General features: G+C 49.3%; 1 protein-coding gene across 7 annotated transcripts in view; it reads right to left on the bottom strand.

Moving 5' to 3' along the window:
• Positions 1 to 3,291: 3,291 nt before the first annotated feature.
• Positions 3,292 to 15,524, bottom strand: part of hmgcs1 (3-hydroxy-3-methylglutaryl-CoA synthase 1 (soluble)) — an 86,023-nt gene continuing 73,790 nt past the window's right edge. For all 7 annotated transcript variants that reach the window (XM_070877550.1, XM_070877533.1, XM_070877558.1 and 4 more), the window contains exons 2-9: positions 14,108 to 14,565; positions 13,067 to 13,192; positions 8,380 to 8,544; positions 6,824 to 6,992; positions 6,367 to 6,537; positions 6,034 to 6,266; positions 5,059 to 5,213; positions 3,292 to 4,089 (exon numbers count right to left, since the gene is read on the bottom strand). In XM_070877550.1, coding sequence (XP_070733651.1) covers positions 4,000 to 4,089; positions 5,059 to 5,213; positions 6,034 to 6,266; positions 6,367 to 6,537; positions 6,824 to 6,992; positions 8,380 to 8,544; positions 13,067 to 13,192; positions 14,108 to 14,555 — 1,557 coding nt within the window. In that variant the 5' untranslated portion in view covers positions 14,556 to 14,565 and the 3' untranslated portion in view covers positions 3,292 to 3,999. The remainder of the gene's footprint in view (positions 4,090 to 5,058; positions 5,214 to 6,033; positions 6,267 to 6,366; positions 6,538 to 6,823; positions 6,993 to 8,379; positions 8,545 to 13,066; positions 13,193 to 14,107; positions 14,566 to 15,524) is intronic.

Here is a 15,524-nt window from a genome sequence, read left to right as displayed (position 1 = left end):
AATTCCTACCCCAGTGGGCGGTGGCTGCTCAGTCGTTGAGTATATTAAAGGCGGAGATTGATAGATTTTTGGAGTCTAGGTGACTTCAGAGATACGGGGATCGGCTGCGAAAGTGGCATTGAGGTCGAAGATCAGCCATGATGTTATTAAATGGCGGAGCAGGCTCAAGGGGCCAAATGGCCTACTCCTGCTCCTATTTCTTATGTTCTTAAAAAGCTGTTTGACTCATCAATCCCAAATTCCTTTTTACTCCATAATCCTTTAACATAAGAAATAGGAGCAGGAGTAGGCCATACAGCCCCTCGAGCCTGCTCCGCCATTTAATACGATCATGGGCGATCCGATCATGGACTCAGGTCCACTTCCCCGCCTGCTCCCCATAACCCCTTATTCCCTTATCGTTTAAGAAACTGTCTATTTCTGTCTTAAATTTATTCAATGTCCCAGCTTTCACAGTTCTCTAAAGCAGCAAATTCCACAGATTTACAACCCTCAGAGAATAAATTTCTCATCTCAGTTTTAAATGGGCAGCCCCTTATGCCCCCTAGTTCTAGTCTCCCCTATCGGTGGAAACATTCCCTCTGCATCCACCTTGGCGAGCCCCCCCTCATAATCTTATACGTTTCGATAAGATCGCCTCTCATTCTTCTGAATTCCAATGAGTTGAGGCCCAACCTACTCAACCTTTCCTCATAAGTCAACCCCCTCATCTCCAGGATCAACTGAGTGAACCTTCTCTGAATTGCCTCCACAGCAAGTATATCCTTTCGTAAATATGGAAACCAAAACTGCACAGTATTCCAGGTGTGGCCTCACCAATACCCTGTACAACTGTAGCAAGACTTCCCTGCTTTTATACTCCATCCCCTTTGCAATAAAGGCCAAGATTCCATTGACCTTCCTGATCACTTGCTGTACCTGTATACTAACTGTGTTTCATGCACAAGTACCCCCAGGTCCCGCTGTACTGCAGCACTTTGCAATCTCTATTTAAATAATAACTTGCTCTTTGATTTTTTTCTGCCAAAGTGCATGACCTCACACTTTCCAACATTATACTCCATCTGCCAAATTTTTGCCCACTCATTTAACCTGTCTATGTCTTTTTGCAGATATTGTGTCCTCCTCACATTGCTTTTCCTCCCATCTTTGTATAGTCAGCAAACTTGGCTACATTACACTCAGTCCCTTCTTCCAAGTCGTTAATATTGATTGTAAATAGTTGGGGTCCCAGCACTGATCCCTGCGGCACCCCACTTGTTACTGATTGCCAACCCGAGAATGACTGATTTATCCGATATTCTGTTTTGTGTTAGTTAGTCAATCCTCTGTCCAAGCTAGTATATTACTCCCAACCCCATGAACTTTTATCTTGTGCAGTAACCTTTTATGTGGCACCTTGTCAAATGCCTTCTGGAAGTCCAAATACACCACATCTACTAGTTCCCCTTTATCCACCCTGTTTGTTACATCCGCAAAGAATTCCAGCAAATTTGTCAAACATGACTTCCCCGTCATAAATCCATGCTGACTCTGCCTGGCCGAATTTTGCTTTTCCAAATGTCCTGCTACTGCTTCTTTAATAATGGACTCCAACATTTTCCCAAACACAGGTGTTAAGCTATAGTTTCCTGCTTTTTGTCTGCCTCCTTTTTTTAAAAAAAAAAATAGGGGCGTTATCTTTGCAGTTTTCCAATCCGCTGGGACCTCCCCAGAATCGAGGGAATTTTGGTAAATTACAACCAATGCATCCACTATTGCTTCCCAAGTCAGTATCTGTCTCCCTTTTAAATACTAGGCTGGTACCCCAGTCTGCATCATCAGAGGAGTGATGCTGTTCCAATGCATCTGACGGATGTTAAAGGTATCAACTACCCGAAGAGCAGCGTTTTCCCAGCGTCAGCCCCTCAGTCACCAAGTGAGTATTAAATGAGAGAGCAGTTAGCAAACTTGCTGAAGGCCGGAGGAATTGCTCGAGGGAGACAGTCTGGAGCACGGTTTTGATGTTTTGCTGATTAGATGGAGCTGGTGCGTCCCTTCAAGGCCATGGCTCAGGCACTTGGGAGGAAAGTGGTCAACGTGGGCACATCCAGGTAACGAGAGCCGCTGGAAAATCCCAGGGTGATTTGGAAAGACGGTTTGTAAATTGCAGGCTCCAGGTGGGGCCCAAGCATTCAATGATTCACCTACATTCTCTGCGGTTTACATTGTTTCACACCAGAGTGCGGCCGGTGCAGAGACACAATTGCAGTGATCGGGCTGTGATGATTCACTTGCAAACGCACCCCCCCACCCCATGTTAAGCCTGTGGTTACTGCTGCTGTGTCCTCTACGCATCCTTTACAATACTAAGACAGCTGGCAATAAGCCAAGATTTCAATTCAGTATCACGTGCCCCCCTCACACTCATACACAAGGCTGAAATTTAACAGCCAAAAACGGGTGGGTTGGGATTAAATTTTAAAAATCTGAAACCTGCCCACATCTGGGTTTAACAGTGGCGGGCAGCCAATCCGCTCCCAGGAGGCGGGTTGGCAATTTAAATATTTGAATGAGGCTAGCAGCCTCTGATTTGCTTTGCTGGTTTTACAGTGGCTGGCCAGGATTCCCTGGCTTTGGGAAACCAGAGAGCTTGAGCGATGCAAGGGCAGCTTTGGGGAGAAGCCAACTGCCTTTACATTAATACCTGTGGGCCAGGAACAGGAGTGCTCACCCCCTGGGCTCGCTACCCATCTCATACACCCCGCCCGCTCTGCCCCTCCACCCCATATAAAGACCCCCAGTGTCAGGGATCAAATCCATCCCACCTCCCTTCTGCCCACCCCCCCCCGCCCACCTGGGATCAGAGCGGTCTGCTCCGGAGCACTCCCATCCAACTGGAAGCCAAGCCTGTTAATCGGGTTAATTACCGGGCAGCGAACCTGTCAAGGGACAAAAGACACTCGCTGACGAGCTATCTGAAACTCCACCTGCGTAACCCGCCCGTGAATATATAGAAACATAGAAAATAGGTACAGGAGTAGGCCCTTCGAGCCTGCACCACCATTCAATAAGACCATGGCTAATCATTCCCTCAGTACTCCTTTGCTGCTTTCTCTCCATACCCCTTGATCCCTTTAGCCGTAAGGGCCATATCTCACTCCCTCTTGAATATATCCAATGAACTGGCATCAACAACCAGGCCTCAAGACTCCTGCTCCTGCCCACACACATCCAGATAAAAAGCAGACCTGGGGTTGCGGCAAATCATTTTTCACAAAACTGAATTCACAAATTATTTGCGCACATGTGTATCATTTTTTTTTTTAATTTAAAAAGAACTTTACAACAGATGCTAAGTTTGTTAACCCACTCCGGAACACGTTCAGGTTCAGCATTCTGCTTTTTTTTTTTTTTTTTATACACACACTGGGTTAAATTAAATTTCAACACGATCAAAACACAGCCGGTGGGGAGTGGGGGAATGTGGAGGGCGGGGTGGGGGGGGAGAGGAGGAGGGATGTGGTGGGAGAACGAGCGGTTGAGATTCTGTCTGCACGTCATCAGCATGGGAACCGACTCACTGCACAGACATAAATATCACACACAACAGAAAGGGGTGAGTAAAACAGCTAAATTACAGAGTGGTGAACAGGTAAGTGTGGGGGGGGGGGAAAAAGGAGAAACAGACCCACATCTCGATTGCGAGTCATGAGCATTCAAAGTTCGCACCCCCCCACCCACCCCACCCCACAATAAACAGAATTAAAAATAATTACAGCGTTCGATTGCAAACCAAAGGTAAAAAGTTAGCGCTTGCTGCAGAGTGTCTGTACATTAGCCACCGGCTTGGGGCACCTTGTCCACAGACGTTCCATGGTTTTCTTTTTCAGATTCGGCGCAAATTGCAGCCTTCGTCCAGCGATCCTTTCCCTGGAGTCAGAGGGATCCCACACGCGTTGATCACCAGACTCGCTGGGGCTGGGGAGGGATCTCTCTCTCCCCACCCCCGAGGGAAGCTCAGTGCTCACCGTTGCTGATGTTGGCAGTGCCGGGCAGCGTGGCTGTTGCCGGGATCCTCGGCATTTTCTTGGCAGGGCTCGGCGCGCACTGAAACCAACACGGGCAACGTTAGAACCCCAACCGTGACACAATGCAGCCCACCGTCCCACCCCCCGCCATACCCTATCGCCCCACCCCCCAACCCATCACATCCCACCACCCCCCATCCCCATACCCTATCGCCCCACCCCCAACCCATCACATCCCACCCCCCCCATCCCCATACCCTATCGCCCCACCCATCACATCCCACCCCCCCCCCCATCCCCATACCCTATCGCCCCACCCATCACATCCCACCCCCCATCCCCAATCGCCCTACCCCCAACCCATCACATCCCACCTCCCCAATCCCCATACCCCATTGCCCCACCCCCAACCCATCACATCCCACCCCCCCATACCCATACCCTATCGCCCTACCCATCACATCCCACCTCCCCTCCCCCCCCCCCATCCCCATACCCTATCGCCAAACCCACCAACCCTGTTACAGTGCAGTCCACCATCCCAACCCCACCCCCGTTACAGGGCAGCCCACCACCCCAACATCACCCCAGCCCACCCCACCTCTCAACCCTACCCCATCCCTCAATCCCACCCCAACTCTCCCCACCCCTCACACCAGCCTCGCACAACGCAACCCCACCACCTCACCATATCAACCGCACCGACCCACCTTCTCCCCATAACCCTCAATCCCTTCTCTTTCTCCCTCTCCCCAGAAACACATCTAATTTTGACTCCAATCCCTTTATACTATCCAGTTCCCCGGTAACTGACCCCACAACTCGGTTCCCTTGCTTTAGTGAAGAACCTCCCCCCCCCAGTGTCTCTGCTCACTCCAGAGTCCCTCACCTTTAACCTCTGCCCCTGGCATTTGAGCTCTACCCCTGGCATTTGAGCTCTACCCCTTGACCAAGCGTCGTCAATTCCCTTCAATAATGTTCAAAAACCTTAAATGAGGCCAGCTGGAAGGTGGGGGCGGATACAATGAGCTCTGGGGGTCCCACGTACCTGGGTGGTGGCGGTGTTTCCGAGCCCAGCCTCGAAGCTTCTGTTCTCCAGGATGGGCCGCCTGGCATAGTCGCGGCGGTGCTTATCGTCCACCCTGGTGAGGTACCAGGTGCCGGGGAACAGGTCCTCCACCACGTCCCGGGGCTGGTGGTCCGCTGCAGGATGCGGAACGGAGAGAGATTAGGGCACAGGTGCGGGGGTAGGGGCGGCGTCTCGCATCGACATTGTGACAAGAAAGAATTCCATAAAAATTTATAGCACTTTCAACCATGCCGGTGTTTATGCTCCACACAAGCCTCCTCCCACCACACGTCATCTCACCCCATCAACATATCCTTCTACTCCTTTCTCCCTCGATTGTTTATCTAGCTTCCTCAAATTCTGCCCTCTTGTACATCCCTGATTATAATCGCTCCACCATCGGTGGCCGTGCCTTCTGTTGCCTGGGCCCCAAGCTCTGGAACTCCCTGCTTAAACCTCTCCACCTCTCTTTTCTCCTTTAAGACGCTCCTTCAAACATACCTCTGTGACCACTTGCCCTAATTTCAGCTTAAAACACTACCGTGAAGTGCCTTCGGATGTTTTACTACGTTAAAGACGCTATATAAATGCAAGTTGTTGTTGTTGAATGCACCTATGCTATTCGCTTCAACCAGTCCCTGTGGTAGCGAGTTCCACATTCTCACCACTCTCTGGGTAAAGAAGTTTCTCCTGAATTCCCCATTGGATTTATTCGTGAATATCTTGTATTTATGGCCCCCTAGTGGAAACATCTCTATATCCACCCTATCAAACCCTTTCATAATCTTAACGACCTCGATCAGGTCGAGAAGGAGCCAGTGTCTGGTGCTGGGTCAGAGTATTAAAGTCACTGGTTTACAGATTAATGGACAAATCAAAACTCTCTCCACTTTTTATTAGAAGAAACTCCCAACACGATTGACTGCGCACGAAGCGTTTGCTCGAGGACCTTACCCAAGTGGTGTGTCTCCTCCCGCAGCTTCATGCTGTTGGCGAAATCTTCCGGCGACACGCGCTTGCGGGAATTGAGCCTGGCCTGCAGGTCCGCCAGGCTGGACACCAGCTTGTCCAGCGCAGAGCCCGGCGTTGCGTCCTGCGTCACGCGCAGCGAGTACAGGGTGGCGGCGAATCCCGAGCCATAGGAGAACAGGCCGATCCTTTGGCCGGCCAGCTGCTGGGCAGAACGCCTGCGGGACGAGAAATCACCATTAGCACCAAACAAGGGGAAGTGGGTCAGGGGACCCGTGGCACCAGGGGGGCGGGAAGAGAATAGCGGGGTGTACTTACTGGCCCAAGATGGAGGACAGGCAGCCGTAGACAGAGGGCGTGTACATGTTGCCGTTCTGGTTGGAGACCATCAGCGAGGGTTGGGTCTTCTGCTTGAAGATCTCGGCGCTCGCCTTCAGGAAGGCCTTCTCCACGTCCCTATCGAAGTACGTGTCCTCCAGCTTCACGTCTCTAAGCCCAAGAGGGAGCACGTTAATCCTAGCCTGGCGCACCTCCAAATCCCCAGCCGGGAGCACCCCGCAAAACACCAGTGGCCCCACCTCCCCTCAAATCCCTCCCACCGCACCAGGAATGGGGAACAGGCGCCGGGGGAGTGGGAAATGGGCACCAGGGTGGGGAGGAGGAGGGAGAGCGCGGGGAACGGGCGCCAGGGGGGAGTGGGGGTGGGGGCGGGGTGCGAGGGCAGGGTGGGGTGGCAATGGGCGCTGTGGGAACACCTTGTACCAAACCTGCTCACCTGAAGGCCTCGAGCCCGCTGAAGATGCCTCTCTCCATGTTGGGCTTGGGGTCATGCAGGAAGTCGTTGAGAAGCAGCCTGGCCAGGGATTTCTGCACCAGCTTGCAGTAGGGGGTGTGGAACACCACATGCTCAAAGTCCTGCAGAGTAAACCTTGCATCGCTGCCCTCTGAAACACAACGGGGAGCAAATTAGCAGTGCGCAGCAGAGACTGGATTCATTTGCACCCGGTGTCAGCACCAAACACTTCGGGTTGGGGGGGGGGGGGGGGAGGGGGGGAGGGGGGGCTGGGCAGAGAGCAGCCAGGTATAAAGAAAGGTGCATTTACACATGGAAACTGTTAGATAGCAGAAAACCAGCTGGTCCATTAACTTGTCCCTTAAGATTCGCGATTCACTTCTGTATCATTTAAAGCCATCAAAACTACTTGGAAAGACTAATGGAAAGTTGGCCTTTATCTCAAAGAGTTTGGATTAGAAAGGGGAGGAAGTACGATGCATCATCTGTACAGAGCCTTGGTCGGACTCCATCTGGTACTGCGATGTGGGCACCGCACCTCAGGAAGGCTATATTGGTCTTGAAGTGGGTGCAGCGCAGATTATGAAGTCAGGTTTCATGGATCAAGCATGTATTATCTTGAGGATTGAAGATTAAGGGTCTGATTTTATTGAGGTGTTTAAAAAGTTAAAGTATTTGACAGGTAGATACAGAGAAACTATTTCCTCTGGCTGGTGAGTCACGAACAAGGGGACCCTAACCTTAAAATTAGAGCTAGGCAGTTCAGGGGATGATGTCAGGAAGCACGTCTTCACTCAAAAAGGGAAATCTGGAACTCTGAAACCCAAAAAGCTGTGAATGCTGGGGGTCAATTGGAGTTTTCAAGACAGATCGATACGATTTCTGATGGAGAGACATCACAAGGCGGATAAATGGAGTTAAAATACAGATCAGCCACGATCTAATTGAATGGCGAAGCAGACTTTAGGGGCTGAATGGCCTCCTCCTGTTCCCACGATTCATGATGCCATGGAGTCTACTGAGAGGTGAAAATCCAAATAGATACCCCAGGTAAATTGGGGGGAGAAATCTGTATCTAACCCATGCTGTACCTGCTCTGGGAGTGTTTGATGGGACAGTGTAGAGGGAGCTTTACTCTGTATATAACCCGTGCTGTATCTGGCTCACAGGTAACTGATGCTGACACAGAATGTCTGAAATGTAAAATATTCCAAACCCGAGGACTTATATCCCTCCTTCAGTTTTAGGTGGCTGAACTCTGAGGAAATTATTTGCATTGAAGCATTGAAGACACTCAGAATACCTTCACCAGTTACTGGCCCAGAACAGTTTGAAACTGGTTTCCACAGAGGGTCACGGAGAGGTAAAAGCACTAGAGTGGGGTGGGGAAAGGGGTGAAAGCAGAGGAGACAGCCACAACTGCTGAGGGTATATGGAAGAGGGGGTGTGGGGGCGAAGCCATCAGGCTGGCTAGAGTCTTTTCTTCTTTACGATACAAGACCCTGCCTGCCTCACAGCAGTGGAATCCGGCGACCCACCTTTCTGCCTCTGTGCCTGGTACTTGTTGCAGTAGACCATGTAGCAGTGGTCTAATGCACTGAGGTAGCACTGAATCGAGAGCTTCCCGTCCACCACAGGGTACTCCGACACCATGTCAGGCTTGTAGAAGTCGTATGCATGCTGCATGTGTGTCCCCCGCAGGCCTACGAGGGAAGGATGCAGTCAATCAGTACATAGAAACATAGAAAATAGGTGCAGGAGTAGGCCATTCGGCCCTTCGAGCCTGCACCACCATTCAATGAGTTCATGGCTGAACATGCAACTTCAGTACCCCATTCCTGCTTTCTCACCATACCCCTTGATCCCCCGAGTAGTAAGGACTTAATCTAACTCCTTTTTGAATATATTTAGTGAATTGGCCTCAACTACTTTCTGTGGTAGAAAATTCCACAGGTTCACCACTCTCTGGGTGAAGAAGTTTCTCCTCATCTCAGTCCTAAATGGCTTACCCCTTATCCTTAGACTGACCCCTGGTTCTGGACTTCCAACATCGTGAACATTCTTCCTGCATCTAACCTGTCTAAACCCATCAGAATTTTAAACATTTCTATGAGATCCCCTCTCATTCTTCTGAACTCCAGTGAATACAAGCCCAGTTGATCCAGTCTTTCTTGATAGGTCAGTCCCACCATCCCGGGAATCAGTCTGGTGAACCTTCGCTGCACTGCCTCAATAGCAAGAATGTCCTTCCTCAAGTTAGGAGACCAAAACTGTACACAATACTCCAGGTGTGGCCTCACCAAGGCCCTGTACAACTGTATTAACACCTCCCTGCCCCTGTACTCAAATCCCCTCGCTATGAAGGCCAACATGCCATTTGCTTTAATCACCTGCTGTACCTGCATGCCAACCTTCAATGACTGATGTACCATGACATCCAGGTCTCATTGCACCTCCCCTTTTCCTAATCTGTCACCATTCAGATAATAGTCTGTCTCTGTTTTTAACCACCAAAGTGGATAACCTCACATTTATCCACATTATACTTCATCTGACATGCATTTGCCCAATCACCTAACCTATCCAAGTCACTCTGCAGCCAAATAGCATCCTCCTCGCAGCTCACACTGCCACCCAACTTAGTGTCATCCGCAAATTTGGAGATATTACATTTAATCCCCTCGTCTAAATCATTAATGTACAATGTAAACAGCTGGGGCCCCAGCACAGAACCTTGCGGTACCCCACTAGTCACTGCCTGCCATTCTGAAAAGTCCCCATTTACTCCTACTCTTTGCTTCTTGTCTGACAACCAGTTCTCAATCCATGTCAGCACACTACCCCCAATCCCATGTGCTTTAACTTTGCACATTAATCTCTTGTGTGAGACCTTGTCGAAAGCCTTCTGAAAGTCCAAATACACCACATCAACTGGTTCTCCCTTGTCACTCTACTGGAAACATCCTCAAAAAATTCCAGAAGATTTGTCAAGCATGATTTCCCTTTCACAAATCCATGCTGACTTGGACCTATCATGTCACCTCTTTCCAAATGCTCAAACCTGCGGCACTGAAGACAGCAAACATTCTTTCTACCGCACACACACACATACACAGGGAAAGTTACACATGCACGTCCAATTGGGGTGGCCGACAGAGAAGAAGTGCCTACAATAACTATGATCATCATTCATCCCACAGAAAAATGACTCAGCTGTGGCTCAGTGGGTAGCACACTCGCCTCAGAGTCGGAAGGTTGTGGGTTCAAGTCCAACTCTGGAGACTCAAGCACAAAATCTAGGCTGACAACTCCCAGTGCAGTGCTGAGGGAGCGCCGCACTGTCGGAGGTGATTTGTCTGACGTTAAACCGAGGCCCCGTCTGCTCTCAGGTGGATGTAAAATATCCCACAGCCAATATTTTGAAGAAGAGCAGGAGGAGTTCTCCCCGCTGTCCTGGCCAATATTTATCACTCAACTAATTACTGAAAAATAATTATCTACTCATCACACTGGTGTTTGTGGGACCTTGCTGTGTGCAAACTGTCGGCCGGGTTTCCCACATTACAACAGTGACTACGAAGTTGTGAAAGGCCCTATATAAATGGGAGTTTCTAACTCACCAGCGCAGCCCCAAGGGGTTCGCAGATTACAATCTGTTAATAATTCCAAGTTGTTTTTTGTACAACATAAGACAACAACCTGAGAATTTAGGACTGAAACAAAATTTGTATTCCCAGAGAACAGGAGTTAAAGCAACTTTAAAGGTCGAGTCAGCTTTGTACAGGAATTAAGTGTAACATCACCATCTGCTGGCAATCAAACAGCACTGTAGTAACACGAAAGGTTGCTGCTTCAATAACACGCTCCTTGTCCTATAAAGGTGGAGGAATATTCAGCTTTCTGTTTGTTGACCGTACAACATATCCCCCACGGAATGAGAGAGATTTTGTCACCAACTTTTAACTTGGTCTCCCGCCAAATTGATTCCGAGACCTCTTCACCAATACTGACTCTTGCTGAGTGGCACATGAGCCCCCGGGGGGGGGGGGGGGGGGGGGGGGGGGGGGAAAAAGAGAGAAAAAGAGGCCCTTGGGCCTGTCGAGCCCGTGCTGGCTTTCTCCAAGAGCAACTCAGCTAGTTCCACTCCTCCGTCCCTGCAACTTTCTTTTTCAGATACTTATCCAACTTCATTTTGAAAGCCGTGATTGGGTATGGAGGCAGGCTCATTCAGGCAGCACATTCCAGATCCTAATCACTCGCTGTGTAAAAAAAAAAACTTATTTATGTCGCTTTTGGTTCTTCTGCCAACCACCTTAAATCTGCGTCCTCTGGTTCTCGACTTTTCTGCCAATGGGAACAGTTTCGCCCCATCTACTCTGTCCGGAAACCTAATTATTTTGAACACAACCATCAAATCTCCTCTCAACCTTCTCCGCTCTGAGAACAACCCCAGCTTCTCCAGTCTATTCACATAACTGAAGTCCCTCATTCCTGGAATCATTCTCGTAAATCTTTTCTGCACCCTCTCTAAGGTCTTCACACCCTTCATAAAGTGCGGAGCCCAGAATTGGACACAATACTCCAGTTGAGGCCGAACCAGTGTTTTATAAAAGGTTCATCATAACTTCCTCGCTTTTGTACTCTATACTTCTATTCATGAAGTATAGGATCCCGTAAGCCTTTTTTAAAACTGCTTTCTCAACCTGCCCTGCCACCTTCAACGATTTGTGCACATATACCCCCAGGTCTCCCTGTTCATGATCCCCTTTAGGATTGTACCTTTCAGTTTATATTTTTTCTCCTCATTCTTCCAAAATGCATCACTTCACACTTTTCTGCTTTAAGTTTCATCTGCCTCGTGTCCGCCCATTCCACCAGCCTGTCTAGGACTATCCTCCTCACTGTTCACTATATTTCCAAGTTTTGTGTCATCTGCAAATTTTGAAATGGTGCCCTGTACACCCACGTCCAAGTCATTAATATATATCAAGAAAAGCAGTGGTCCTAGAACCAACCCCTGGGGAACACCACTGTAAATCTTCCTCCAGTCCAGAAAACAACCGTTCACCACTACTCTCTGTTTCCTGTCATTTAGCCAATTTTGTATCCATGCTGCCACTGTCCCTTTGATTCCATGGGCTTCAATTTTGCTGGCAAGCCTATTATGTGGCACTTTGTCGAACGCCTTCTGGAAATCCATGTATACCACGTCAATCACATTGCCCTCATCAACCCTCTCTGTAACCTCATCAAAAAACTCCATCAAGTTGGTTAAACACAATCTGCCTTTAACAAATCTGTGCTGGCTTTCCTTAATTAACCCACACTTGTCCAAGTGACTGTTAATTTTATCCCTGATTATAGTTTCTAAAAGCTTTCCCACTACTGAGGTTAAACTGACTGGCTGTAGTTGCTGGGTTTATCTTTACATCCTTTTTTGAACAAGGGTGTAACATTTGCAATTCTCCAGCCCTCTGGCACCAGCCCCGTTTCTATGGAGGATTGGAAGATTATGGCCAGTACCGATTTCTTCCTTCACTGCCCTCAGCGTCCCAGGATGCATCCCATCCAGTCCTGGTGACTGATTTACTTCAAGTACAGACAGCCTCTCTAGTACCTCCTCTTCATCAATTCTTATCCCATCCAGTTTCTCCTCTGCCTCCTCCTTTACTATGTCTATGGCAGCATCTTCTTCCTTGGTGAAGACAGATGCAAAGTACTCATTTAGTCCCTCAGCCATTCCCTCTGCCTCTATGCGTCGGTCTCCATTTCGGTCCCTAGTCAGCCCCACCCCTCCTTTTACTACCCGTTTACTATTTATATGCCTACAGAAGACTTTTGGATTCCCTTTTATGTTATCTGCCATTCTAGTATCATACCCTCTTTTGGCCCCTCTTATTTTCTTTTTCACTTCCCCTCTGAACTTTATTTATTTAGCCTGATTCTCACTTGTATTCTCAACCTGACATCTGTCCTATGTGCTCTTTTTCTGCTCCATCTTACTCTCTATCTCTTTCGTTATCCAGAGAGCTGTGACTGTAGTTGCCCTACCTTTCCCCCTAGTAGGACTGTACTCAAACTATTTCCTCTTTAAAAGGCAGCCCACTGGTCGATGACCACTTTGCCTGCCAGTCTGTTCCGTATACAGAATCATGCTGGCTACTTTGTCTGGAAGTTGAAGGCCCCGTTACCCTGTACTCTCGGGTCCCTTTCACCCCTACAAACCTCGCTCAAATCCCAGAGGTGCGTTGGGACCGACCAGCATAGCGATGGCTCCGGCGCCCCCCGTGGGACGGGCGCTCCCGGTAGCGTAGACGGCGATGTCACCAGCAACGACCAACGCATAGCGTCCTGCAAAGCCAAAACAAGAGTGTGTCAGACCCAGCTGGGAACACAAGGAGCCCATTGCTTCCTCCAGCAATAAATCACGCTTCATAAAAACTGCGCTGGGCCCCAAATCATCAAACATCTTGGGAATGGGTTTCACCCACAGGCACGAAAAGGTATTTCCTCCCACTAACATGCATCACCTCATACTTTACAGATTACGTCTCACAGGTGAGATATACATTTGCTCAATAAAATTTTGTTTGATTACGCTCTTGTGACGTGCCTTGGGATGTTTTACTACGTTAAAGGTGCTGTATAAATACAAATTGTTAGATAAGGTATGAGGATATATGTCACTTGTGAGAGATACAGTGTCTGTATAAGGTATGAGGATATATGTCACTTGAGAGATAGTGTCGGTATATATCACCTGTGCGAAAAAAATATATATAAAGTCTTTGAGAAAGTGACTGTATAAAATATGATATTTATCTTACCTGTGGGAGATACAGTGTGTGTATAAGATGTCGCTATATCTCACTTATGAGATTCAGTGCGTGTATAAGCTATGAGGATGTACATCACCTGCGATTACATATGCCAACACTTGAAAAATACTTCAGGGCTGAGATACTTTGGGATGTCCTGAGGTTGTGAAAGACCAATGCAAGACCTTTCCCTTTTGTCCTTCCATTTGGGAGTCGATGCAACAAATGTTCCCTTTAAGGAGCGCGGCCAGGCAGCGCTCCAGGGAACCCAAGCAGCGGGCTTTTCAATGCAAAAAGCACGGTGTTTTGAATGGCTCGCGCGCGGTGCCGTGAACAATTACCAGGGAACAGTGTGGATGTAACCTCGAGGAGAGGAGGAAGGTTGACGGAGCTTTATGAACTGGCAATCGGAGGGGGATGGGAGAGGGAGACAGACGGACGGACTCACCGTCCCAGGAGCTGGACTCCACCCAGTTGACGGAGTTGAAGAGCGCAGCAGTTCCGCCGTAGCAGGCATTGGTGGTGTCGATGCCCTCGATGTCGGTGTTGCCGGACTCCTCGAAGAGCTGCATGAGGACGGTCTTCACAGACTTGGATTTGTCGATGATGGTCTCGGTGCCCACCTCCAGCCGCCCGATGCTCTCGTACGGCAGGCTGTTCCTCTCCAGAAGTCGATGGACGGCGGTCAGACACAGGGAGTTGATGTCCTCGCGGTCGGAGCAGAAGCCCATCCTGGACTGGCCCAGGCCCACCGTGTACTTGCCCGCATCCACCCCGTCAAACCTCTCCAGCTCGGTCTGCTCCACGTACTGCGACGGGAAATAGATCTCCATGGCGATGATACCGACATCCTTGGGCCAGCCGGCCTCAGCATTGGCGGGAACGGATCCAGGCATCGTGGAAAGACTGCGGAGAGAGGGGAGGAACAACAATAAATGTAGCAAGGAGTCTCGGAGATGATTGTCAAGCACAAAAGTGACCAGGGGTTAGATTATGAAGAGAGATTACACAAACTAGGCTTTGTAGTCCCTGGAATATAGACGGTTAGGGGGATGAGTTGACTGAGGTATTTGGATTGTTAAAGGGATTGATTGGGTAGGTACTGGTGAGGGAATCTAGGACAAAAGAACATAACCTTAAAATCAGAGCCAGGCCATTCAGGAGAGAAGTTAGGAACACTTCTTCACGCAAAGTGTGGAACTCCCTCCCACATAAAGCGGTAGATGCTAGCTCAATCAATAATTTTAAATCGAGAGATAGATTTTTGCTGGACAAGGGTATTAAATGAAAAAAACCAAGATGGGTGAACAGATCAGCCATGATCGCACTGAATGACGGAACAGGCTCAAGGGCTGAATGGCCTTTCCATGTTCCGAGGTTTACATAAGTCCTGGTCAAGTCCTCCGCTGCCCCCAAATTGGTGGCAGCACGATCGAGCGACAGATCCCAGAATTATCCAGTCAGGACTCTTGGATCAGTGACGAGAAAACCCGCTAGAGAGATTTCCGCATGGAGACAGCGGAGGGAGGACCAGGCCACAATGGTGCAGCGCACTCTTCACCCATACCCCAGCACGGATCGCCTTCAGGGACTGTACCCCAGGGAGAGTCAGCGCCTTCAGGGACTGTACCCCAGGGAGAGTCAGCGCCTTCAGGGACTGTACCCCAGGGAGAGGCAGTCCGTGCCAATCTATCGCCAGTCCTTTTCCTATGTGGCTGTGCTTTATTCGAGAGCTTGGGCGGCGAGCGGCTGCTACCATGTCATATAGACCGTGCGCCGAAGCCCGTTTTCTTGCCAAGATGTTCAGCAGTCAAACCTGATTCAGTCCACAGCGGGCGTCGCCGTCACTACCACGCGCGCACTTT

This window comes from Pristiophorus japonicus, chromosome 1 (genome assembly GCF_044704955.1).
Source record: "Pristiophorus japonicus isolate sPriJap1 chromosome 1, sPriJap1.hap1, whole genome shotgun sequence".
In the NCBI taxonomy this organism is placed as follows: domain Eukaryota; kingdom Metazoa; phylum Chordata; class Chondrichthyes; family Pristiophoridae; genus Pristiophorus; species Pristiophorus japonicus.
The sequence above is the reverse complement of the archived record's forward strand: the minus strand, read 5'-3'. Positions and strand labels throughout refer to the sequence as shown.